Source organism: Phyllobates terribilis, unplaced genomic scaffold (genome assembly GCF_046119375.1).
Source record: "Phyllobates terribilis strain yellow unplaced genomic scaffold, ASM4611937v1 Scaffold_1__5_contigs__length_1240528914, whole genome shotgun sequence".
NCBI classification, from domain to species: Eukaryota; Metazoa; Chordata; class Amphibia; order Anura; family Dendrobatidae; genus Phyllobates; species Phyllobates terribilis.
In genome coordinates this window covers 561,298,297-561,323,532 of record NW_027362761.1, presented here as the reverse complement: position 1 = coordinate 561,323,532, position 25,236 = coordinate 561,298,297, and the positions used below count along the sequence as shown (strand labels likewise).

At 42.3% G+C, this 25,236-nt stretch overlaps 1 protein-coding gene across 3 annotated transcripts in view; it reads right to left on the bottom strand.

Moving 5' to 3' along the window:
* Window positions 1-3,632: 3,632 nt before the first annotated feature.
* Window positions 3,633-25,236, bottom strand: part of SMAD2 (SMAD family member 2) — a 37,398-nt gene continuing 15,794 nt past the window's right edge. For 2 of the 3 annotated variants that reach the window (XM_073680495.1, XM_073680504.1), the window contains exons 3-11: window positions 17,952-18,041; window positions 15,546-15,739; window positions 12,745-12,879; window positions 12,115-12,189; window positions 11,785-11,838; window positions 9,204-9,416; window positions 8,955-9,092; window positions 6,996-7,140; window positions 3,633-4,629 (exon numbers count right to left, since the gene is read on the bottom strand). In XM_073680495.1, coding sequence (XP_073536596.1) covers window positions 4,506-4,629; window positions 6,996-7,140; window positions 8,955-9,092; window positions 9,204-9,416; window positions 11,785-11,838; window positions 12,115-12,189; window positions 12,745-12,879; window positions 15,546-15,739; window positions 17,952-18,041 — 1,168 coding nt within the window. In that variant the 3' untranslated portion in view covers window positions 3,633-4,505. The remainder of the gene's footprint in view (window positions 4,630-6,995; window positions 7,141-8,954; window positions 9,093-9,203; window positions 9,417-11,784; window positions 11,839-12,114; window positions 12,190-12,744; window positions 12,880-15,545; window positions 15,740-17,951; window positions 18,042-25,236) is intronic. The other variant, XM_073680511.1, reaches the window with a different exon arrangement.

Here is a 25,236-nt window from a genome sequence, read left to right as displayed (position 1 = left end):
AGATCTTATCAGACAACATGGCAGCAGTTTCCTTCCTACGGCACCAGGGGGGCCCAAGGCACCCAGCACTTCAGGACCTAGCCACAAGGATTTTTTCCTAGGCAGAAAAAGCGATCAGTTCTATTTCGCCGGTCCATCTAGCAGGAACCAAGAACAGAATGGCGGACTATCTGAGCAGACAAATACTTACAGACGGAATGGGAACTAAACAACGAAGTGTTCCGGCAGTTGTGTTTCCGTTGGGGATTTCCCCAAATAGACCTTTTTGCAACGAGGCAAAACGCAAAGGTTAGAAGATTCTTTTCTCTAAATCCAGCAGACAGACCAGAGGGCGTGGACGCCTTGAATCACAACTGGGGCTTGAGCCCCGCCTATGCGTTTCCTCCCATAGCATTGATATCACAGACTCTTCGTAAAATTCAAGAGGACCAAGCAAAAGTCCTTCTAATGGTACCCTACTGGCCGAAAAGGAGTTGGCTTCCTCTGCTGAAGAAGATGGCACAGGACGAACCTATTCTTCTGCCTTTAAAGGAGGACCTCCTCAACGAGGGCCCTGTGGTTCATCGCGATCTGAAGAGACTCCAGTTATCAGCCTGGATCCTGAAAGGGAGATCCTGAAGGCTCAGGGTCTCTCTGACCAAGTAATATCTACGAAGCAAGAAACCAGTCACCTCTGCAATCTATATGAAAATCTAGAAAAGGTTCTGTTCTGAGTGTGGCAATACAAGGATAGATTCTTCTCACGCCAATATTCCTAAAATATTAGATTTCCTCCAGGCAGGATTTAATAAGGGATTGAGATCTAGTACACTGAAAGTTCAGGTTTCGGCCCCAAGTATATTTTTTGACTATCCCTTATCAGCTCATCCGTGGGTGGTCAGATTTCTTAAAGCCATCCAGAGACTAAGACCCAGATTAAGAAAATCTTTTGCTCCCTGGGATCTTAATTTGGTCCTTAACGTTCTATGCAAACACCCTTATGAGCCAATGGAAGGTTTTACTATTGCAAAACTGTCCCTCAAAACAGCATTCCCAGAGGCAATAACGAAGAGAATAGGGGAAATACAGGCCCTCTCTATTCAGGATCCTTATCTTTGTATCTTAGATGACCGTATAGTACTTAGCTTTAACCCAGCTTTTAGACCAAAGGTTGTCTCCATCAAAAATCTTAATCAAGAAGTGATTTTGCCCTTATTTTGTCAAAACCCTAGGAACTCCAAAGAACAGTCTCTTCATTCCCTAGATGTGAAACAGTCAGTAATTAATTATCTTCAGGCTACTAAAGGCTGGAGACAGGACCAAAATTTATTTGTCCAATATGGGGGTAAGAATAGGGGGGGGGGGAGAGCCTCAAAACAGACTATAGCCAGATGGATTACTTCTATCTCGGGGGCCTATAATTCAGAAAATAGATCTCCCCCTACGGAACTGAAGGCCCATTCCACCAGAGCAGTTTCCACCTCTTGGGCTTCGGTGGAGCAAATCTGTAGTGCTGCCACATGGTCTAACATAAGCACCTTCTGTAAACATTATAAATTAGATGTTCAGGTCATCAGTTGGCTTTCGGCCGGAAAGTTTTACAGGCTGTGGTCCCTCCATAGAGCCGTCAGGAGGGACGTCCTGGAAAGCCGGCATTAGTCTTACCGGAAGGACAACCTCCATAGTGCCGTCAGGATGGACTCCTGGAAACAATTACCGGTAAGACTAACTCCGGCTTTTTAAAGGGTGTTGGGCAATGCTTCTTAGCCTCACCAATGACTTTGCCTAGTCCTTGTGGCATTGGTGTTATTCAGGGAGGAACAGCTGATGTGTCCAGGTATCAGAGGGTATGCATGTGTCTTGTTACGGCCACCGACATCGGCCATTTTTGCGCCACAGTGTCGTCGATGGATTACCTTGTAAGTCTGAGACCTACTAAAAGCACCTGAGCCGCCATCTTAGTGCTCCTATGAAGCCCAGACTTCATACGAGATTGTTAAATTTTACCATATGCTGTAATACTACAGCATTGCTTTATACTGAACCAGCGATCAAACACTTGCAGGTTCAAGTACTGTAGGGAAAAGGGGAGAAAAAAAATGGAAAATATAATTTAAAAATGTAATATACTTTTTTTTTTTATTACCTATTCCTAAAAAAAAAAAATCTGGTATTGTTGCATCTGCAAAGGTATGATTTATCAAAATCTAAAATTGTTTAACAAAAAACAAGTAAAAAGAATACTTGAGTCAGCGCATTGTTCCAAATAATACAATAAAAAAAAAACAATCAAAAAATTGTATTGTATGTACCTCAAAATTGTACAAAGAAAAAAATGCAAAAAAAAACAAAACAGCCCTCCAATGATTTAAAAAAAAAAAAAGTTATGGGTCTCAGAAAAATCGCAAACCAATATATATTTTTTTAATCAAGTTCTAGTTTTTTTTATCAAAAAAAAAATTAAAAACAACTAAATTTAGTATCGCAATAATTGTATTGATTTTCAAAAAAATGTTATTAGGTGATGTTTTGCAATACACAAATTCGTAAAAAAAATAAATAAAACCAAATAAAACAAAAATTGCGGAATAGCTTTTTATTTTTCTTCACCATTTTATTACATTTGGAATTTTTTCGCTTATTTATATTGGGAAAACAAATGGATGGAGTCATTCAGAACTAAAATTAGTCTTGCAAAAAAAAAAAAGACCTCGTACTGCTTTGTGGATAGTTAATTTTTTTTAAAAAAAAGTTCTAAAAATGCCTCTTGGAAGAAAATGGGGGGAAAAAATTGGGGAAGCAGTTAAACAATTCTGCAGCCCTATGTAAAAATCACATGATGCCAATATGCACTCTGTGACCCTGACTGTGATTATTGGTGGTAAAGTTTTGCCAATTTGTTGGAATACCCCTTTAACGAACCTTATAAAGTGCAAACAAAGCAATATTGCTCAAAAACGTGACCGTAAGAAACACCACCACCACAAGCACACCACGTGAGAATTGATTTTTTTTTTTTTTATTAGTGTATTCACATACTCTGCAAATGCAACACGCACAAAGCTTACGTCAAGTTCACGAGTTCTACCAATACACCGATCTACTGGTAAAACTAGTTCACAAATGTTAAATGCTTTGCCAGTTACGAGTCAATGGTTTGGCGTTGTGTTTAACATCAGTGTGATTTTTTTTTTTATTTTATTTTTTTTTTGGTTTTGGAGCTGCGCTATAGGCAGAACAGCAGAGGAAAAGGAAGGGGGACGTTCTCAGGTTCGGCGCCCGTAACGGGACGCAAGGCATTCTCGGCCGCGGCGTCCGATTTGTTAGCTTGTAGTCGGAAACCTCGCAATCTGACCCAGAGTATTGCCAACCGTGAGGCATCGTTAAACTGCCTGGCCGCTGATTTGTTCTGGAAAAACAACCTATGATTTTTTTTTCACTAGAGGTACTCACAAAGTACGCTAGTGTCACTGATACAGTCCATGGTGATGGCGAGAGAGAGAGAGAAGAAAGGCAAGTCTGACACCGTCACGTGTATAAAAGGATGACAGACAGCTACAGAACAAGTACTGTATGTTAAGAAGATGTACACTTAATTCTGAGTACCCTTTACTACACGACCTTTGACCCCCACCCATCCCTAACCTTGCATGTCCGTAACATAATTCTAAAAAAAAAATTTTTTTTTTTTTATAGGGTGCAAAATGTAGTGTCCAAGGGTTCAAAATAACATGCACTTAAAAAATAAAATAATGAAATCTATTTCTGCCATCTGAACGTTCTGCGAAAGCGTAAAAAAAAAAAAAAAAATGAAAAAAAAAGTTGCAAATCTTTCCAAAGTAGTCGCTGATCGTTGTCTGAAAGCTGCTTAAGGCGGGGAAATACGGGACAAATTGAAATTGAGCAAGCGGATGCAACATGACAAGGGCAACTTGTAAAATACGTGAAAAAAAAATAATAATTAGGATATATTAATAATGGAAAATAAAAATTTAACCCATGTTTGGATTTATGGAAAAGAAAAAGAAAAATTAAAAACACTAAAATAAGAAAGCAGACAAACCCTATCTGATATCTAAAAAGAGCAAAAAAAAAAAAAAAAAAGATTAACTATACATGACAAATATGTAATGGGGCTACTCATGTTATTATTAAACCATCTGGACACTTGCGCTATATGCCCGGTAATACATTAAAAGTCCTTTTAAAATAAAAAGCTTCCCAGTAAGGAGTGACTTCACACGGCACTTTCTTCTAGGGGGGAGGGAGGTATGTTCATAAAACAAGGTGCTTTCGACACTGATGGGACCTCAAGTGCTGCTTTCTTGGTATTTTCTCTTTTTTTTTTAACATTGTAAACAGTTCATGGGGGACCATACACGAATACTATAACAGACGAGCTGTACTGTAAAGTCTGTTGTCAGGACTTCCAGGTTAGAACCCGTAGGTTGTATGGTAAAGAAGGAAAACAAAAAAACGAGGGGGGAAAAAAAAAAAAAAAAAAAAAAAATTGGAGGGGTCCCCCATTAGGACATGCTGGAACAACGGACTGAAGGAGAACCCATCTGAGTCAACACTTTGTCCAACCATTGCAAAGGTCCATTCAGGTGAAGCTCAATCCAACACGGAGTGCTTGTGACTGTCTGCCGCCTGCAAAAGAAGGTACAAAAAGACGTAAGGACAGAGCACCGATCGCAAGGCCACAGCAAGAAAATGTGTACGGCACAGTGACTAAAACTAGAGAAAAAGAGCGGCACAAAGATGTGGAAATATGCTCATGGCCTACTTCTGGTATTCTATCACCTGAATGGGAAAAGATACAGTACCAGGCACAGCCTAAGGACCAGAGGACAAGGAGGGAAACTATGGTGCAATTTAAAGGGTTAATAAAGGAAGGTACCCTATTTACAGGGTATTTCCAAAATAAGTTATTCCCTCTATGCATAGAATTGGGAAGAACTTGCTGATACCTGGGGGTCTGACTGTTGGGACCCTCAACGATCCCAATAATGGGGCAATAAATAGAGGCAAGGTGCACGTGCTCGGCTACCACTCAGTTCATTGACTATGGGACTGCTGGAAACGGCCATGCGCTGAACTCTTCTTTCTTTAGCCGTCCCATAGACAATAAATATATGCAGAGCATGTGCATCTCGCCTCCATTCAGTACAGGACTACAGATTCCAGACCTCGGGATCACTGGGGGATCCAAACAGTCAAATCACCGGTGACCAGCAAGTCATCCCCGATCCTATAAGGATATGGGGAAACTTGTTATTTTGGGAATAGCTGTTTAATTTTCTACAGAGAAGGTCCCTCTCTCTGCAGGACTCAGCAACATTGTATGGACAATCAAACGACTTTATTGGAAACGGTGCAATGCTTCATTTCTCCTGCGGAGGTGCTGCAGGAAAATGGAATAACTGATTTGACAAAGTCCTCCTTTGTTTTTATAGTTAGAGCTGTTATCGTTATTATTTGAGGCAGGAAGAAAAAAAAAATGGATAAAGGATCAGAGGACCCACACAAAATATTATAGCGTATAACTGACAGTGGCAAACGTTTTCCTGTAAGCTCCCATAGTGGGAAAATGTGTGCCATGATACACGTATTACTGGATACCTCTGTATGGACTAGCACAGAAAAAGACTATGCTATTCGATACAGCAGGAAAAAGACAATCGATTTATACCACCACAACGGAGGCTAGAAGGGCGCTCATTTGAACTTCATTTTGTTAATTGGGGCCCATAGACAGCTCTTATGGAGGGATTTTTAATTTTGTTTACTGATTGTTGCCTAGGTTACTGTCCACCCTTGCAGCTTGTCTCTTACAGAAGGAGCGCTGTGATTCCAAGCTCTTCTCCACAGGGCTTTGCAAGCGATGCTGTGAAGCTGAGCGGATCACTGGATCTGGCCAGATGAAGTTCCCCAACATTGCTCCCATGCAATGCACTTCGAAAAGCCCTTTAATGCCCGTGCGCCTCCTGACATCTACCTAAAATTGGCACAGGTGGGTTCGGAGATGTGTGCCAATGTGCACCAATATATTCAGGGTATCCGTGGGACCTGGGCATGTGTCACGGATTTAATCTTTATTGCTGCGGATTGATTCCGTGCCACGTGGCATGTGTGTAAATATTACAAACGTGTATTCACAATAATCATGTAGGGATCTGTCAGTAGGCTGAACCCTCCGAAGCAGTCCAACGCCTTCATTCATTTCTTCATGCCCATATAGACGGCTTAGGAAAGTAGATCATACTGACAGGTGCCAGTTTTTTGAAAGTTTTTTTTTTGCAGAAGGAATAGTTGTGGAAATTTCACGCAATTCCAGGTACACACAAGAAGGGTATGCTGTTTTGGTTTTTTTTTTATTAAATGTCTACGCGTTTCGAAGTAACTTAATTGCCCGGAGTTTTTGTCCTGAGGAAGAAGCAAACAGGATACAGACATTTATACTGATGGATTTTCAAATTATAGCGCCAAGAGGGACAGGTGACGTGTCAGAGTTCATCATGACCATTTCAACTAATGCAAGTGGTTAATTGAAATGGTCATGATGAACTTTGACAAATCATGTGTCCCTCTTGATGACAATTTGAAAATCCATGAGTATAAATGTGTCTGTATCCTGTTTACTTGCCTGTGGAAGAAGCAAGTTACTTTGAAACACGTAGACATTAATAAAAAAAAAAAAAAAAAACACATACCCTTTTTGTGTGTACCTGCAATTGCCCTTCGTTCACCAGCAGCGCAGAATTTCCACAATTATTCCTTCTGCAAATCTGTACCTGGTCCCAGGACAACCGCAGACCTACAGCGGCTGGGATTACATGCCCTCTAATTGTTGCGTGATCACAACATTACCAGGTTAGCATAACCCTTTTTTTTTTTTTTTTTTTTTTTTTAATTAATTTAAATTTGGAATTGGATAAAACTCTACTTAGCTTCCTAGCATTTTCTTTAGTGCCAACAGCGATGGATTGTAAAGGACTTCCTGCCCGTTTACCCACCTGTATTCGGCACCCCAGCCCTTTACAAAGCTCATTCTGATGGTGCACATTCTGGTTAATTGGTAAACTGCTTCAAAGCCCTGGTTCACAGACTGAGCGAGGAGGGCAGCAAATTCTTGGTTATTGAAAATCTTCAAGTTGCAGCCTAAGAGAAAAGATTTAAAAAAAAAAAAAAAAAAAAAAGACAAATAAGTGGAGAATCTAAAAATTGTAATGAAAGCTTTTACTTAGTTGTTGTTTAGCAGTTTCCACCTTGTGGAAAACTTCGTGTGAAGTATAATTAGCAAATGAAAAGCAAAAGGAAAAAAAAAAATGCACAAAATATACTAAAGCGAATTATAAAAAAAAAATAAAAAAATAAAAAATCATAAAACGTGCCCCAAGAGATCAACCATTTACCCCCTTTTCTATTTCAACTTTGTACTTGAAGGCAAAATCCTGCAGCGGAATTTAATAAAAGACCAGGATTATCATGTCCCATACCCATACAAAAGCCTGACTCTTTGAGACTGTGTATATCTAAAAGTAGATGGAAGTTGGATGTCAGGAACGACACCGGCAGGATCACACAATATCCCACTGCTGCCATCACTTTGTCAGAATTGTCAGGGATTCGCGTGCACACAATCCTGATTACTCACTACGTAGCTATCAGCAATCGACCAGTGAGCGTATGGCGTACACACCTCCGGATGCCAACGCATGGAATATGTGTACATGCCCCTGAACGGTCACTGCCTGGTTCACGGCAGCCCGATTGCGATTTTTCGCTGCCACCACCGATCAGTTTAAAAATATAATGCAGGCCTGATCGGACGCCTGCGTTCTGGCAGCGTATGTCTTCAGGGGAGGGAACGATTACAGAGCACAAGAAACAGAACTAATACATTTTATATTTAATCCAAAAGGGAGGCAGTGTTTAGGAAAAATATACAAAAGGTTTTACAATGGGAGACAATACAGTACAGAATATAGTTACACAAAATAAATATGGATTAAAGAAGAACTTACTATACAGTTCGCAGAGACGATTCAGTTTAGCTGGAGGGGAGGCGCTCCAATTGATTTGACCGTTATCGAACAGGACCCCTTGCTTATAGAATAAATATCTCCCAGCAATGAGTACAGATCAATCTTCAGCTAGATCTTTTATGCCATAGGGGGGACCTGCCCACACACTCTCCTGCGATGACCTCACGTGTGTGGTCTCCGCCCTTCATGGTTTTATAAAAATATCTAACTTCTGCGATAATTCCTCGCTGGTTGATCGCAGAAGCTCGCAAGTGATACCATATTTTCTATTACGAATTTACCCTTCTTTAGAGACCACACATGGCATAGCTGCGATCCGTTATTTCGGTACTTTTGCGCCACAGCTCAAAGGAAAGGCTCACAGATCCGGAAAAATATGAGTATTGTTCCTTAGCTGACCCTGCCGCTAAAATATATGTGCCCCATTATTATCGGAAGTATAGAACTTCCGATATTCCATATTTCATGTCGGTGCTGGCAAGACTGCAGATTGAACATATGTGCAAATGGGGATGCCCTGGGGGTGAGAGAATTCTTTTGAAGCTAGGAGCTGCATCCTCCTCACCCAGGTGTATATGTATCACAGGCCTGTGCTACTAGGACTACATTCGTATGCTAATTAAAATGGACAATTGAGCTTGCCACCTATCCTGTGTACGGCGATTTGCATAGAAGCAGCTGGCCAGAGCCTCAGCTCGTTCCCTTGATAAATAGTATAAGGGGGGAGGTGATGGGTTTGGAGAAATTCTTAATATTTTCTATGACATTGGACAGTTACCCCCCTTCTTTTACTCTTCAAAATGACTACAAGCCTGTTTGCATCAGGAAAGTCAATCCTGTAGACCCTTTTCCACTCACTTCTAGGTTCCATTAATCCTTTTTTTTTTTTTCCTTAGTGCTTCATATGTAAAGTGGCGCCGAACTTACCTGGTGGAATCTTACACACAGTCGCAGGATGCCAACCATACCGCTGGTTACAATTAGGACTCTGGACAAATATAGCACTATCACTTAGGCACTCTGCAAATACTTCTCCCCCAATGTAATACAACCGTACTCCTCTTCCTGTAAAAACAGAGAACACTGTATTTATAAGGGAAATTTAAAAAAATAAAAAACACAAAAAAATAAAATAAATACTACTTGGGTTTCTCCACTTGTAGCTGACGATATTACCTATATGGCGTCGAGTCATTTCCACCGTGGCGTTCCGGTTCACGTTTGACAGTAAACCTAAACAGAATCTCTCTGAATTTGATGGATCTGTGAAGCCGTCCACTGTGAGTGAAGGCTGTGATGCGTGAAAGGTTTCCCCCACTCGCTGGTTCAGCTCATAATAAGCTATTGAGCACCAGAAAGCCGGCTCAGAGTAAGTGACGGGCTGCAAATCTGTAAGAAAATGAAAAATAGAGAAATGGCATTAAAGTCAAATCAAAGAGAAGGCACAAACAAAGAAGGTGGGAACTGCTGAGCAAAAAAAGCCTTACACGCTTACACCCTGCCACGGCCTCCAGACTCCGTGGAACTGAAGATGTAAAGACAGCCGTGGATAAGTTCCTCAGTGCCACAGATATCTGAGTGGAGTGGTATGGCACACCATCCAGTCCACTAAACTCATCCTAAAAGCGGACTTGCAGCCACGGGAGAATAGCGGACACAAGACCCTTGTTCTGGAAATCCTTAGGGGGCCCATCTGGGGGGCCCTACTCGGATCCAACAGCTGTCAGCTATGCATTGTGTAGGTGATCATTTACTGCCTAGAATAACCTTCAAAAAAACTTCTATTTTCTGAGACCACAAATATGTAGATTAAAAAGCTGAAGACAGGCAGCAGCACATCTAAAAATAATTGAAAATACTCCTACTATTTTACTCTGCCTTGTTTTAACGCCACATCCCATATACAGTTATGGCGGAAAGTGTTGGCACCCTTGAAATTGTTGCAGAAAATGAAATATTTCTCCCAGAAAATTATTGCAATTACACATGTTTTGTTGTACACATGTTTATTAGAACACCAGAAGGAAAATAAGGAAAAAAAAAAAGGCAAATTGGATATCATTTCACACAAAACCCCACAATTGTTGGCACCTTCAACTTAATATTTGGTTGCACACCCTTTGGAATAAATAACTGCAATCAATCGCTTCCTAGAACCATCAACAAGCTTCTTACTCCTCTCAACTGGAATTGTGGACGACTCTTCTTTTGCAAACTGCTCCAGGTCTCTCATATGTGAAGGCGTCTTCTCCCAACAGCAGTTTTAAGATCTCTCCACAAGTGTTCAATGGGATTTAGATCTGGACTCATTGCTGCCACTTCAGAACTCTCCAGCGTTTTGTTTGCATCCATTTCTGGGGGCTTCTTTAAGTATGTTTGGGATCACTGTCCTGCAGGAAGACCCATGACCTAGGAAACAAACCCAGCTTTCTGACACTGGTCAGTACATTGCGATCCAGAATCCTTTGGTAATCTTCAGATGTCATGACGCTTTGCACACAGTAAAGGCACCCAGTGCCAGAGACAGCAGAACCACAACAAAACATCTTTGAACCTCCACCATATTTGACTGTAGGTACTGTGTTCTTTTCTTTGTAGGCCTCATTCCGTTTGTGCTTTACTAAAAAGCGCCATCTTGGTCTTATTTGTCCACAAGATATTCTCCCAGAAGGATTTTGGCTTACTCATGTACATTTTGGCAAACTTCAATTGTCTAGCTTTTTTAGGTCTCTGTGTGTCAGAAGTGGGGTCCTCCTGGGTCTGTCTCCTGCCACAGCATTTCACTTCATTCAAATGTGGACGGACAGTTCTCGCTGACCCTGATGCACCCCAAGCCTACAGGACAACTTGAATTTCTTTGGAACTTGATTGGGGCTGCTAATCCCGCATCAGAACTATCCAGCGTTTCATGATTTTTTTCTGCCGTCGAGGGATATTAGCTACAGTGCCATGGGTTGTAAACTTCTTAATTATGTGACGCACAGTGGACAAAGAAACATTAAGATCTCTGGAGATGGCCTTGTAACCTTGAGAATGTTGATATTTTTCAACAATTTTGGTTCTCAAGTCCTCAAGACAGTTCTCTTCTCTTTCTGTTTTCCATGCTTAGTGTGGCACACACAGACACACAATGCAGAGATTGACTCAACTTCTCCCCTTTGTATCTGGTTTCAGGTGTGAGTTTCATATTGCCCACACCAGTTTCATGCCACAGGTGAGTTTGAACGAGCATCACAATTCTCGAAACAAAGTTGTTTACCCACAATTTTTGAAAGGTGGCAACAATTTTGTGAGGTCCATTTTTGGGGGTGTTGTGTGAAATTATGTTCAATTTTTTTTTTCTCTGTTTTTTTTTGTGTTCCAATACACACAAAGGAAATAAATGTGTATAACAAAACATGTGTAACTACAATTATTTTCAGGGAGAAATACTATATTTTCTGGAACAATTTCAAGGGTGACAACACTTTCGGTCATGAGCATATACTCCATGTGACTGATGCAGCCTGGTTGGAATACATCAATAAAAAAACGTGGGAAGTGATTGGCTGAAGTGCTAACGTGGGGTATACGGGACATGACCTCTGCAGTGAACTGAAGACAAGTGGGAAGTATTGGGGAAAGCTTCGTTGGAATTGCTGACATTAAAAGGGCGAGTGTATGGATTTTATTATTTTAGATGTATTGTTATCTGCAGCTTTTTTTCCATCATCTTGGACAACTCCTTTAAGTCCAAGTTACTACATTTAAGACTTACCCAGGTTATGATTGACTGGAGAAAGTGTACTAGGAGAAAGTTCGGCTGGAGAGCCTGCAAATAAACAAAACACAAGTGGTAACCAGCAGTAACATTTACATACATTGGATATTTTTTAGGGGAAACATTTCATATTATTTGATGGACACGTTTAGCACAGATGTGATAGAAAGACTACATTAGTCTCTAGTTCATCACTGGCCGGCTTCTGCGTTGTCAGAAAGACGTCTGTCCGCTGGAATTTCACCTCAATTCAACTGCACTTTATAGAAATTGAAATACCATAATGATAAATCTATAGCAGCCCCCCCCCCCCAGAGGTTTGGATACCTGTGTCCATGCTTTGGTTAAGTTGCTGATCGCTTGTCTCGCCATCTTCACTAATGTATCCTGGAGGTGGCGTTTCTGCAGAAGACAAAATAATTAGTTACTGGCTAAACAAAAATCCAACAGCCAGAAATCCCATAATAATGATACCACAAGAGCAGCGCTGCGCTTACAACACATTTTGCAAAAATTTGTAAAAATTGATAGGACCTTTTGAAAGGGATATGAAGGTTTTAATTTGCCCTTATTAATGAGCCGGCAGATTAGTAGAAAGTAGTAAAGCAGGTGGGTAATAAAGAAAAATAACAGGCTCACGACTGACCAAAGGGTATTTGATTCACAAGAGTGAAGTGGCAACTCATCTGGCATTGCAGCCTGTAAAACCCCCTTAGGTGCTGTGAACGCTATTAAATATGGCATCTAAGGGGGTTAACGGTTGGGAGTCTTTAAACTCAACTGCTCCAAGGGTACCAACCTGTGCCAACCTCGTGCTGTAATAACAGTGTGGTGGTTACCACCAGCTTCTTAAGCAGGCTTTCCAGGAGATTGGACTCCACATATCATTTCTTAGAGCAGAGGTTTCCATAAGACACACGATCGCTGTGTATATTACACAGAAGCTGATGCACTCACCGGGTATGTAGTTGCTCTGGGGCTCGATTCCTGCAGGAAAGTTAGTGTTCTCCGGAATGGAATGCGTGTAGTCGTCAAGTGGAGGAAGTTCTGTTAATATCTCAGTGTGTCGCGGAACCAGTACAGGCGGTAAAACTGCAAAAAAAAAAAAAAAAAACATTATTCCGTCACCGTGTACAATGACAACTTCACTTTCTACATCTAATCACTGCGATCAGCGACCATGAGCACTGATGGCACGAGACCACGGACCCCAGGTTCAACAAAGACCATGTATGTGCCAATGATGGGACCCTCTCAGTTTGCCAGAACAAGAAACTACATGTCCTAAACTCAACCCCTGCTTCTTCCCTAGCTGAAATACTGAGGCCAGGAGGAGCTGAATGCAAGAGACTGATCACGAATGCGCCCGTCACTCCATGCATCGGAGGGCTGCGGATACCAGAGTACGTTTTTCTGTGATGGGACATCCAGCAGCTCCTTTTGTCATAATTCAGTTTATTGGGCTCCAAATAATACTCAATTTCATGTGGATAAAGCGGCTCAATGTTTGGTGTGGTTTGCCATCCAAGGTTTTAATTAAACCATTTATTTAAGGCACCCCTCAACTTCTACCTGTGGGGAACCCTATAGGATGTTGTATACCATAGAAAACCAACTATACTGGCTACACAATGGGGAGAAATTGAGCGGTGGACGTGAACTAATGCTGTTCGTGCAGTAGTTTGCTGAAATCAGAAGTGTTTGGATGTCAAAAAGGTATGCGGGCTAGGGCGCCTGGATGTGGTGTCCCTACAAATCATGGACAGGTTATAGGCGCACTAAGGAATGACTATTGTATTCAAAACCCAATAAAAAAGGTTCTTTATCCCAGTCTCTGCCACTTGATAAAGTGGAATATCTGGAGCTCAGAAATGCGTTGCGTTTCAGACATATTGCAATAAACAACCTTTATTGGATTTCGACTACGCTATTTATCTCTTAGAGTCCATGATTTAGAGAAATGCTGCATCCAGGCGCCCTGTTGCGCATAGCATCTCTCCCGGTTTCGTGTGGCATGAACAAGCTGGGGGACGAGGACAGTGGCTGCATATTGCATTATATATATATTTGTCCAAAGAATAGTCGTGCACATCATAGCAGAACCCAGCAACGTGCGCATCCACCTTCTCCATTACTCTTACTGTAATGTCCAAACATACTCGCCCTATTTACACCTTTCGTTTTGTATACCCTCCCTTCATGGATACTAATGGTGACCATTTTGTCTTCCACAATCACATGACGTGCTCAAACATGACTTACATCTCTCCTTTATCTATATGTATTTTGCAACCATCACAGCTTATAAAATGTTTTTTGTAGCCAGACAAGTCTTTCAATTCTTGCTTGAGGGATTTTCATCCATTCTTCCAGTTCTGTGAAATTCCTGGGTCGTCTTGCATGCACTGATTATTTTGAGGCCTAGCTACAGATTTTCAATGATGTTCAGATCAAGGGACTGTGAGGGCCATTGTAAAAAGGTTCAGCTAACACCTTTTGAGGTCATCTATTGTGTATTTTGACGTGTGTTTAGGATCATTATCCATTTGTAGAATCATCCTCTTTTCAACTTCAGCTTTTTTACAGATGGTGTTATGTTTGCATCAAGAATTTGTTGAAATTTCATTGAATTCATTCTTCTCTACCCGTGAAATGTTCCCCGTGCCATTGGCTGCAACACAATCCCAAGGCATGATTGATCCACCCCCATGCTTAATGGATGGCGAGAAGTTCTTTTCCTGAAATTCTCTGCCCTTTTTCTCTACACATACCTTCGATCATTGTGGCCAAAGAGATATATTTTATCCTCATCGGCCCACAGGACTTGTTTCCAAAATGCATCAGGCTTGTTTAGATGTTCTTTTGCATACTTCTGACAATGAATTTTATGGTGAGGACGCAGGAGAGGATTTCTTCTGATGACTCTTTCATGAAGGTCATATTTGTGCAAGTGTCTCTGAACAGTAGAATAAAGTACCACAACTCCAGAGTCTGCTAAATCTTTCTGAAGGTCTTTTGCAGTCAAGCGGGGGCTCTGATTTGCCTCTCTAGCAATCCTACGAGCAGCTCTCATTGAAATGTTGCTTGGTCTTCCAGACCTTATCTTGACCTCCACTGTTCCTGTTAACTGCCATTTCTTAATTACATTTTGAACTGAGGAAAGGGCAACTTGAAAACGCTTTGCTATCTTCTAATAAGCCTTCTCCTGCTTTGTGGGCCTCCACCATTTTCATTTTCAGAGTGCTAGGCAGCTGCTTAAAGGAACCCATTGCTGTTGTTTTTTGGCACTAGGTTAGAGGCAGGGTATTTATAAAGCAGGGAAATTTGCATCACCTGGCCACTTTAAGTTTGGGGGTGACTCCAAATCCAGGCCTCCATTGGATAATAAATTTGATTTCCATTGATGATGTTTGTGTGATTTTGTTGTCAGCACATTCAACTTTGTACAGAACAAAGTATTCAATGAGACTATTTCATTCATTAAGATCTAGGATGTGTTATTTGAGTGTTCCCTTTATTTTTTTTGAGGTATGTATGTATGTATGTATGACATTGTGTCTAGTGTAGGGCTTCGCAAGACTTGATGGAATAAAGGTAATTTACTTGACATTTCTGGGAAAATTTTATTGTACCCAGGGACCACTTTGTCGTGTCCCCCCAGTCAGCTCTGGCAGACAGACCAGAGACTCGACAGTCATTGCAGGGGTGTAGTAGTGAACCTAAAATAAAACAAAAAGAAAGTGTAACCTTGTACTTACCTGGAGTCTCCACCCTCTGATAGTGATAAGGGTTGACACAAACTTCATCTTTCTTAAGATTAAAAGCATATTCACAATTTTCAATAGCCTTCAGTTCATGATGACTATGAAGGTCCGGCCAGCGCCAGAGACGACAGTAAATAACGTGTGGTAAACCCTTGCGGTGGGACACTTGAAGGCGGCCATCTAGAGACCTGGGCAGAGGAATAATGAATTTTAGGGAGAAAAAAAAAAAGAAAAAAACAAAAACAAATGAAAGCTTTAAACGATATCATTACATTACGTGTGCAAACACTGAAGCAAGAGGAGAAGATGGAAGATTACAGCAGAGAGAGTGCACAGAGAAAGCAGGAGCTAGATCAGCATTCACCGAGACGAGGAGGCACAGGGTGCGGGTGAATGTACCCACCACTGACACACAGCACATACACCTGGCGGTAAGACAATTAGTTGAGAGGCAGAAAAATAAAAATGAAGATACACTCGAGACTGTAGCAGCTGAGGTTATAACCAAGCGTAGAGAGAAGCTGCAGCAAAACGGATGCTAGATCATCATGCAAACACAAAGACGGCAGCAGCGCTGGAAAAAACAGAGCAAAAACATAAGCAAAGCCGTAAAAAAGCGAGACACTGACATGTATCCTAATGTTTACAGGAGGCAGCATATTGCACAGCAGAACCATCCCGAAGAGAAAAAGTCAGGACTGTACCTATAGCGCCCCCTATCTGTACTACACTAACCGTCACCTAAACTCATCACAAGTCCAACTAGTATAAGAGCAGAAAGTATCAGCCGCAGTATGCATTAGGGAGAAGCAAAATAGCAGCCGAAATAACATACATTTATTATGCCCCATCTACAGCGTGTCCACCGCTGACCACCATCTTACACGCAAGAAATCTACGTAAAAAGTTGTCACATTACATTACTTATCCTGTATTATACCCAACAGCTGCACTCACTATTCTGCTGGTGGAGTCCCTGTGTATATACACATTACTGATCCTGTATTATACTCCAGAGCTGCACTCACTATTCTGTAACTCAGGATCAGTAATGTATGTACACAGTGACTGCACCAGCAGAATAGTGAGTGCAGCTCTGGAGTATAATACAGAATGTAACTCAGGATCAGTACAGGATCAGTAATGTAATGTATGTACAAAGTGACTGCACCAGCAGAATAGTGAGTGCAGCTCTGGAGTATAATACAGGATGTAACTCAGGATCAGTAATGTAATGTATGTACACAGTGACTGCACCAGCAGAATAGTGAGTGCAGCTCTGGAGTATAATACAGAATGTAACTCAGGATCAGTAATGTAATGTATGTACACAGTGACTGCACCAGCAGAATAGTGAGTGCAGCTCTGGAGTATAATACAGAATGTAACTCAGGATCAGTACAGGATCAGTAATGTAATGTATGTACACAGTGACTGCACCAGCAGAATAGTGAGTGCAGCTCTGGAGTATAATACAGGATGTAACTCAGGATCAGTACAGGATCAGTAATGTAATGTATGTACACAGTGACTGCACCAGCAGAATAGTGAGTGCAGCTCTGGAGTATAATACAGAATGTAACTCAGGATCAGTCCAGGATCAGTAATGTAATGTATGTACACAGAAACTGCACCAGCAGAATAGTGAGTGCAGCTCTGGAGTATAATACAGGATAAGCAATGAATTCAACTTTTTAAGTAGATTGCAGACTTACACTGTAATATGGTGCTCAATAGTGAACATTTCCTTTATTAAACCCTCCTCCAGTTTGCTTTCCACACAACAGACCACGAACACTAACTGCATATGTACATACACAAATGCAGATGTAAATGGTTGTGAAATGGACAAAATAATGACACAAACAGAAAATAAATAACATGAACCAAGAGAATATCTAGTATTGTTTGAAGCGTGGAACTTGAATGTAAATTCTCAGGCTCCTCAATCAATACAGAATGGCTGACAAAAGAACCGTGGATGGATGGATCGGACAATATCTCTTAGGCTAAGCTTGGGGTCAGTTTGTGCAATACATGATGTTAACTAAAGTATATGGCTTTACAATGTACATGTTGTCCGGCCCGGAGGAAGGGGGTGAATGCTCACGACACCACTGGCCATTTACATTGGAGAAGCATGCCTTCGTGATGTCGGCCGCTCCCCAATATTGGTTATTGGCCATTTCCGCTGGGCAAGACCAACACTTACACTCTAAAATCAGATTTCATTGGTCAAAATGTCAGTAAATAAAACAAAAACACAAAAGTAAAAAAATAAAATTAGACATCCAGAAATGTAATTGTAAATTGATTTGAGAAGAAGCAGCATCCTGCGGTCCATGTCTAGCCCCTCTCCCCCCTCCCAGAGCTCTATGCGACAGAGTGCAAAATATTCACCTGGTTTGTTCAGAGAAGCTGTAAAGGGCTGTGGTATCCCACTGATCTATGGTATTTGGTGTACTCAGTCCCCAAATTTCAGAGCAAGTGCTGTGCAATAAATCGAAAAAACAAAAATTGATGTGAACAATGGAAGCATGGTTATTTGATATACCATGAGGTCAAAACATGGAGGGAAAAAAATGTACAGAACACTTCCTTCACATAGAGGATACAAAAAGAATGGCATCGTTAGTGTAAAGGAAGGGGTTAAATGGAAGAAGTGATCGGAAGTAAAAGCTATGAGGAAATGTGGAAAAGCTGAACACACAGAGGAGGAGCGGAGACTGGATGGAGGTCACAATGCAGCGGGGGATTCACAATTCTGCCCCCTCAAGAGTGAGTGAAACATGGCTGACAACAATGGTAACAGCACAGAGCGGAGGGCGGTCCCATACTAATCATCGGTTGTAGAGACCCCCAACTACCAATATATGTCGCCTAAGTGCGCTCCAAAAGTGTGAATATCATCACATTCCTGAATTTACAGCAGAGCAGTAGTCATTGTATCCAGAACCGCTCCATTCTCAATAAAACAAGTCATCAGCGCCCAAAACACACAATTCAGACCAAGGACCCCAGTAGTGCTCACTACCGGACCACCATAAATGCACAGAGCCTTATAATCAGTAATATTTTGCATGTCAATTGCTAGATTTAAAAAGGGATGTCCCCTTTAAAGGACATTTTTTCTTCTTTAATCCCATGTATTTTTGAAGGATAAACATTTTTGCAATTCGGTTTCATTATATTTTTTGCACTGTGACTTCTACAGCTTTCCTGTTGCACTTATTGCAAAAAATGAGTGAACTGAGAATCCATCAGTGAGTTGATTCTGACTGGGCTTGTTTGTCTCTTTTTTCAGAGTTTCTCTCAGCTGATTTATGACAGCGGGCGTATCAAAAAGGATCATGAAGGCAAAGCAGGAAACGGCAAATGGTGCAGACAGGCATTTGTAATGAAACCTGAATGCAAAAGAATAAAAGATTAACAAAATAATTTGTTTTGCATACATTTTGTGCTCTAAAATAAATTTTCTGTATTCAGCTTTCAGTATGAATGAATGCAGCATTTGCCTTTTCCAGGCTCTGACATTTGTAGTGAAAATAAAAATTTTTAGCCCATAACACATGCGAAAAAATAAAGATTAATATATAATAGTTAAAAAGAACAAATATATATTTAGTTTTATTTTATTTAATTATTGTTTAAATATACATTTATACATATATATTTTATTTTAATATATATATATATATAAACACACACACACACAGTGCATTGTGAAAGTATTTGGCCCCCTTGAACTTTTCTACCTTTTGCCACATTTCTGGCTTCAAACATCTATCTATATAATTGTCTTAGCCCGCCCGCCCGCCCATCCGTCAGTCTTGGAAATCCCGGGTCGCTGATTGGTCAGGCCTCGGCCAATCAGCGACGCGGCATTTCAGAAAAACATGGCGGCCGTTAGCGGCTTATGTGTGGCACGGAGGTCAGCGGCGATGCAGCCGGGAGAAACAGACGGCTGCTCGCAGCATAAGTCCCCCGACCGCAGGCGCCGCTGACCTACATGCGGCTATCGTCGGGAGATCAGCGGCTACGGCCGCTTATCTCCCGAGGACAAGTGTGACGCCCCTCCCCTCCCCTCTCCTCCCGTCCCTCCCCCCACTCAGGACCCCGGCACCCGGCGTCATACTTACCCCTCCCCTCCCCCCGCTCGATCCCGGCGTCATACTTACCGCTCCCCTCCCTTCTCCTCCCGTCCCTCCCCCCTCCTCCCGTCCCTCCCCCCGCTCGATCAGGACCCCGGCGTCATACTTACCCCTCCCTGTGCCTGCGCAGCAGCTCCTTTGTCTTCCGCTGCAGCTCTGTGACGTCTCAGGTCAGAGGGCGCGGTGACGTCTTTACACCGCGCTCTCTCCTGACCGGTCACAACGCGCAGCGTGAAGATGCCGGCTACGCTGGAGTCCAGAGAAGCAGTGAGGTGAGTATTGGATTTTTTTTTTTTGTATGGGGCCATAGGGGACCTGCATGGGGCACTATGGGGGGATGGGACATCCTGCATGGGGTATTATATAGGGGGGATGTGACAGCCTGCATGGGGCATTATATGGGGGGAGAGGTGACAGCCTGCATGGGGCATTATATGGGGGGAGAGGTGACATCCTACATGGGGCATTATATGGGGGAGAGGTGACATCCTGCATGGGGTATTATATAGGGGGGATGTGACAGCCTGCATGGGGCATTATATGGGGGGAGAGGTGACATCCTGCATGGGGTGTTATATAGGGGGGATGTGACAGCCTGCATGGGGCATTATATGGGGGGAGAGGTGACATCCTGCATGGGGCATTATATGGGGGGAGAGGTGACATCCTACATGGGGCATTATATGGGGGAGAGGTGACATCCTGCATGGGGTATTATATAGGGGGGATGTGACAGCCTGCATGGGGCATTATATGGGGGGAGAGGTGACATCCTACATGGGGCATTATATGGGGGAGAGGTGACATCTTGCATGGGGTATTATATAGGGGGGATGTGACAGCCTGCATGGGGCATTATATGGGGGGAGAGGTGACATCCTGCATGGGGCATTATATGGGGGGGGGGGGTGACATCCTACATGAGGAATTATATAAGGGGGATGTGACAGCCTGCATGGGGTATTGTTTAAGGGGGATGTGACAGCCTGCATGGGGCATTATATAGGGGGGGATGTGACATCCTGCATGGGATATTATATACGGGGGATGCGACATCCTGCATGGGGTATTATATACGGGGGATGTGACATCCTGCATGGGGTATTATATGCATGGGGTATTATATAAGGGGGATGTAACTTCCTGCATGGGGCATTATAAAGGAGGGTCGGGGGGCATTATAAAGCAGGGTCGGGAGACATATGCTAGAATACCCGATGCGTTAGAATCGGGCCACCATCTAGTAAAGATATAAAATTCTAATTTTTTTGGGAGGAATCAACAAGAAGAGGGACAAAATCGTGAAGTGGAACGAAATTTATTGGATATTTTAAACTTTAACAAATTAAAAATTTAAAGTGGGGCGTGCAATATTATTTGGCCCCCTTGAGTTAATACTTTGTAGCGCCACCTTTTGCTGCGATTACAGCTGCAAGTCGCTTGGGGTAGGTCTCTATTAGCTTTGCACATCGGGAGGCTGAAATTCTTGCCCATTCTTCCTTGCAAAACAGCCCGAGCTCATTGAGGTTGGATGGAGGGCGTTTGTGAACAGCAGTTTTCAGCTCTTTCCACAGATTCTCGATTGGATTCAGGTCTGGACTTTGACTTGGCCATTCTAACACCTGGATACGTTTATTTTTGAACCATTCCAATGTAGATTTTGCTTTATGTTTGGGATCATTGTCTTGTTGGAAGATAAATCTCCGTCCCAGTCTCAGGTCTTTTGCAGACTCCAACAGGTTTTCTTCCAGAATGGTCCGGTATTTGGCTCCGTCCATCTTCCCATCAATTTTAACCATCTTCCCTGTCCCTGCTGAAGAAAAGAAGGTCCAAACCATGATGCTGCCACCACCATGTTTGACAGTGGGGATGGTGTTTTCAGGGTGATGAGCTGTGTTGCTTTTACGCCAAATAGATCTTTTCCATTGTGGTCAAAAAGTTCGATTTTGGTTTCTTCTGACCAGAGCACCTTATTCCACATGTTCGGTGTGTCTCCCAGGTGGCTTGTGGCAAACTTCAAAAGAGACTTTTTATGGATATCTTTGAGAAATGGCTTTCTTCTTGCCACTCTTCCATAAAGGCCAGATTTGTGCAGTGTACGACTGATTGTTGTCCTATGGACAGACTCTCCCACCTCAGCTGTAGATCTCTGCAGTTCATCCAGAGTGATGATGGGCCTTTAGGCTGCATTTCTGATCTGTCTTCTCCTTGTTCGAGATGAAATTTTAGAGGGACAGCCGGGTCTTGGTAGATTTGCAGTGGTCTGATACTCCTTCCATTTCAATATGATCGCTTGCACACTGCTCCTTGAGATGTTTTAAAACTTGGGAAATCTTTTTGTATCCAAACCCAGCTTTAAACTTCGCCATAACAGTATACAAGTATATAATATCTTCATGTTTGAAGCCAGAAATGTGGCAAAAGGTAGAAAAGTTTAAGGGGGCCAAATACTTTCACAATGCACTATAACTATCTATCTATATACTGTACATACACATACACATGAATATATTGCATCTACAAAACAGTGATAACACATCTCCTTATGTAAACAGGAAATGTACAAACCATATTGGGACTCATTGATTATAGTAACGATTGTTTGTCCCCATGTATAGGGGCCAATAAATAACCACCAATTGACTTGTGACATTGCCGATCGGCACTTGCTGTGGCAGGAAAATTGCCAATGTAACGAGCCCTTCGGAGTAGCATAGATGGTAATCTCTCGTGTATATTTGGTATTAGGACACAAGCAGCATAAATAATCTGGGAGATACATTATGTTCCATTAACTCACAAAAGAAAAACAAGGTCACCTCCAACTGCGCTCCGCCTTATGTTCTGCATCTACAGGAAAACAGACTTGACATTCTTCTAGGTTTAGCTTTAAAATTCACATTAAAAAAAGAAAGAAAAAAAAAGGAAGTGCACCCCCTTCGTCTAAGGCCAGAGTTGAGCAATCTGCACGCCAGCTTACACTAGTTTTATTCCTGCAGAAAGTGACCAGAAGAAGCGATGAGCAAGTCCAGTGTCCACCTGCTTCTGATGTCAGCATCTTTAATCCAGAGACATAAACACCAAGGTCTTCACAGGCCACGTCTTCTGTCGTTACCACCTAGCTCACGTATACGTGTAACCTCTGTGTGAGCTGTGAACAATACCCGGCAGCCTGGATGCAGTAGGAGGCGTTCTACGTAATCTACACGCAGACCCCTGTACATCTGCAGATATGAAGAGCGCAAGATACAAGAAGCTGAACAGAGAGCGGCAGCCACAGGCAACAAAGCCTTTCATTGGTTTCGATAAATGGAGCATAGGACATACTAACCAGTCTGCATCACCTAGTTATAGGGTTTGTCTCATCTTGCAAGCAACTTTGCAATTTATCTTTTATTAAATATCCTCTCCCTTATTAAAAAACAAGTGGGATTTTTAGTTATGTTTACTGCTTGCTGTCTAGGTTACTGGCCACCTCTGCATTCCATCAGAGTGCCCGGCTACCTAGCCAAGGAGAGCAGCGCTTGGTGCTTCAGAGAATGCGAGAACAGGCGGGATCTTTGGCTCCAACCTTGTGCTTCACTGATGCTGTGGAGGCAAAGTCGCCTGTGTGAACAGCATAGGACAGCGCACCATTCAGACCAGGGGAACGGCCATGCCGCTGGGCTGAACTGTCCATCTTCAAGTGCACACCTCCTCCAACAAGCAAGAGACAGAGGAGCGTTGCACTCAATGGGCAGTAAAAAAAAATGGCCTGGTAACCTGTTTCTCCACATTAGTATACTTTGGCCATGTTCAAACGTTGCGTTTTTGCTGCATTTTTTAATGCAAATTTTAAGCTGTGTTTTACAGTACTAGCAAAAGCTATGAGATTTCAGAAATCTCATGTCCACACATTGCTTTTTTTTTTCTGACTGAATTGAAAAACTGCTGCGTTTTTTGAAAACTGTAGCAAGTCTCTGCTTTCAGCGTTTTTACACACATAGAAAGCAATGGGTAGCGCAAAAAAGGAGCAAAAAAATGCACGCAAAAAGCATGCTTTGCTGAGTTTTTGGTGCAGAAAATGCAAGAAGTTGTATCATGCTTTTTGGGGGGGGGGGCACTAAACTTTATTAGCATGCACAAGAGACAAAAGTACCTAACAAATGCAGCAAAACCTGTTTTTCGTAAGCAGCTTCTTTATTGCCAAGAGAGCAGATTTTGCCGGGAGAGAGAGAGGGGTTTAAAAAAATTTTATATTTTTTTAAATTGGATTGTGCCACTATTTTTTTAAAAGCAACGTTTTTTTTCCCCTTGATAGAAATGTACATGCTTTTTTTTTTTTGCAGGATGAAGTGTATATTTAATTATTATCATTCAGCATCTGTGGGGCAGATACATCTCAGGGGTACGGCCGGCTTATGTCAACATAAGTTTCATCTCGTTCACCGGGTCCGTATAAATGAAAAGGCCGCGTTGTTTAGAGGACGAGTAACGGGCGAAGACAAAACAGTTGCTGATACAGTAACTCAGCCCTGAAACTTTAGAATACTTTCCAAGTTTTCCTCTTTGCCGGAGAGCAGCTGACCTCTGGTATTTTTATCAAATATTTGAGAGGCCGCAAAGCAAACACAGATAATTTAATACACGCGATTACACAAGGGAGGACGTATGAGGAGATGGTCAGCGCACACTGCAATGTTTAGGTGGTGGGGGGGGGGGAGCTAATCGCAATTAGGCTCAAATGACGTGAAATTATATTTTTTACAGATTATCCGGAGTGTTAAAATGATAATCGAGCGTTCCTAGGGATGCTCGTTGCCAATTATCAGGCAGGGCACAAAAAAAAGCATTGCCGCGATAAGATATGGATTGTTCCAATCAGGAACCACCATTGCTCCAGCATTTTCTGCCTATAAAGGATAAGACAACAAAAACTCTTCTTTAATCGACGTTGGATACATGAAGATGAAGAGAAGGAATAACCCAGTGACTGGAGAACGTTAATAAACTATCAAAAAATGTACTAAACTGTTAGGAGCCGTCAATCACAAACCCGTCAAAATGCTGCAAGCGGGGGAACTAATAATGGCATTTACCTCTGGGTCTTGTGAAGTGACACTGAAGTGTTGACCAAGGAGATGACGCCAAAATAAACTTTATAAAGGATCGCTTATCAACACAGGTGAATTCATATCTCGCTCAGTGAAATGGCCTCCTCTGGTGGGGAAAACAATCATCTTACGCTGCCTGTTCAGCGAGTTCATGAGAGTCCATGTTACAGAATTTATTAAAGAGGTTGTCCAGCCTTGGGGTCAGTCTACCTGACTGCAGACTTGTGAATCCTCACAGTGTAAGCACGCAGAGGATTCTCCAGTGGCGGCAGGCATATGACCGCAAGCATGTTATTTGCATACATGCGGCCACATGCCGATGAGATGGGCTTGTATTGAGCGAGGCCGGACACAGTCTAGTTGGAATGTGGCTGGAATTATGCCTATTGTATACTTGTGGGCACACGATCGCCCTTCCCGGCACCAGAGAATGCTCGCAGT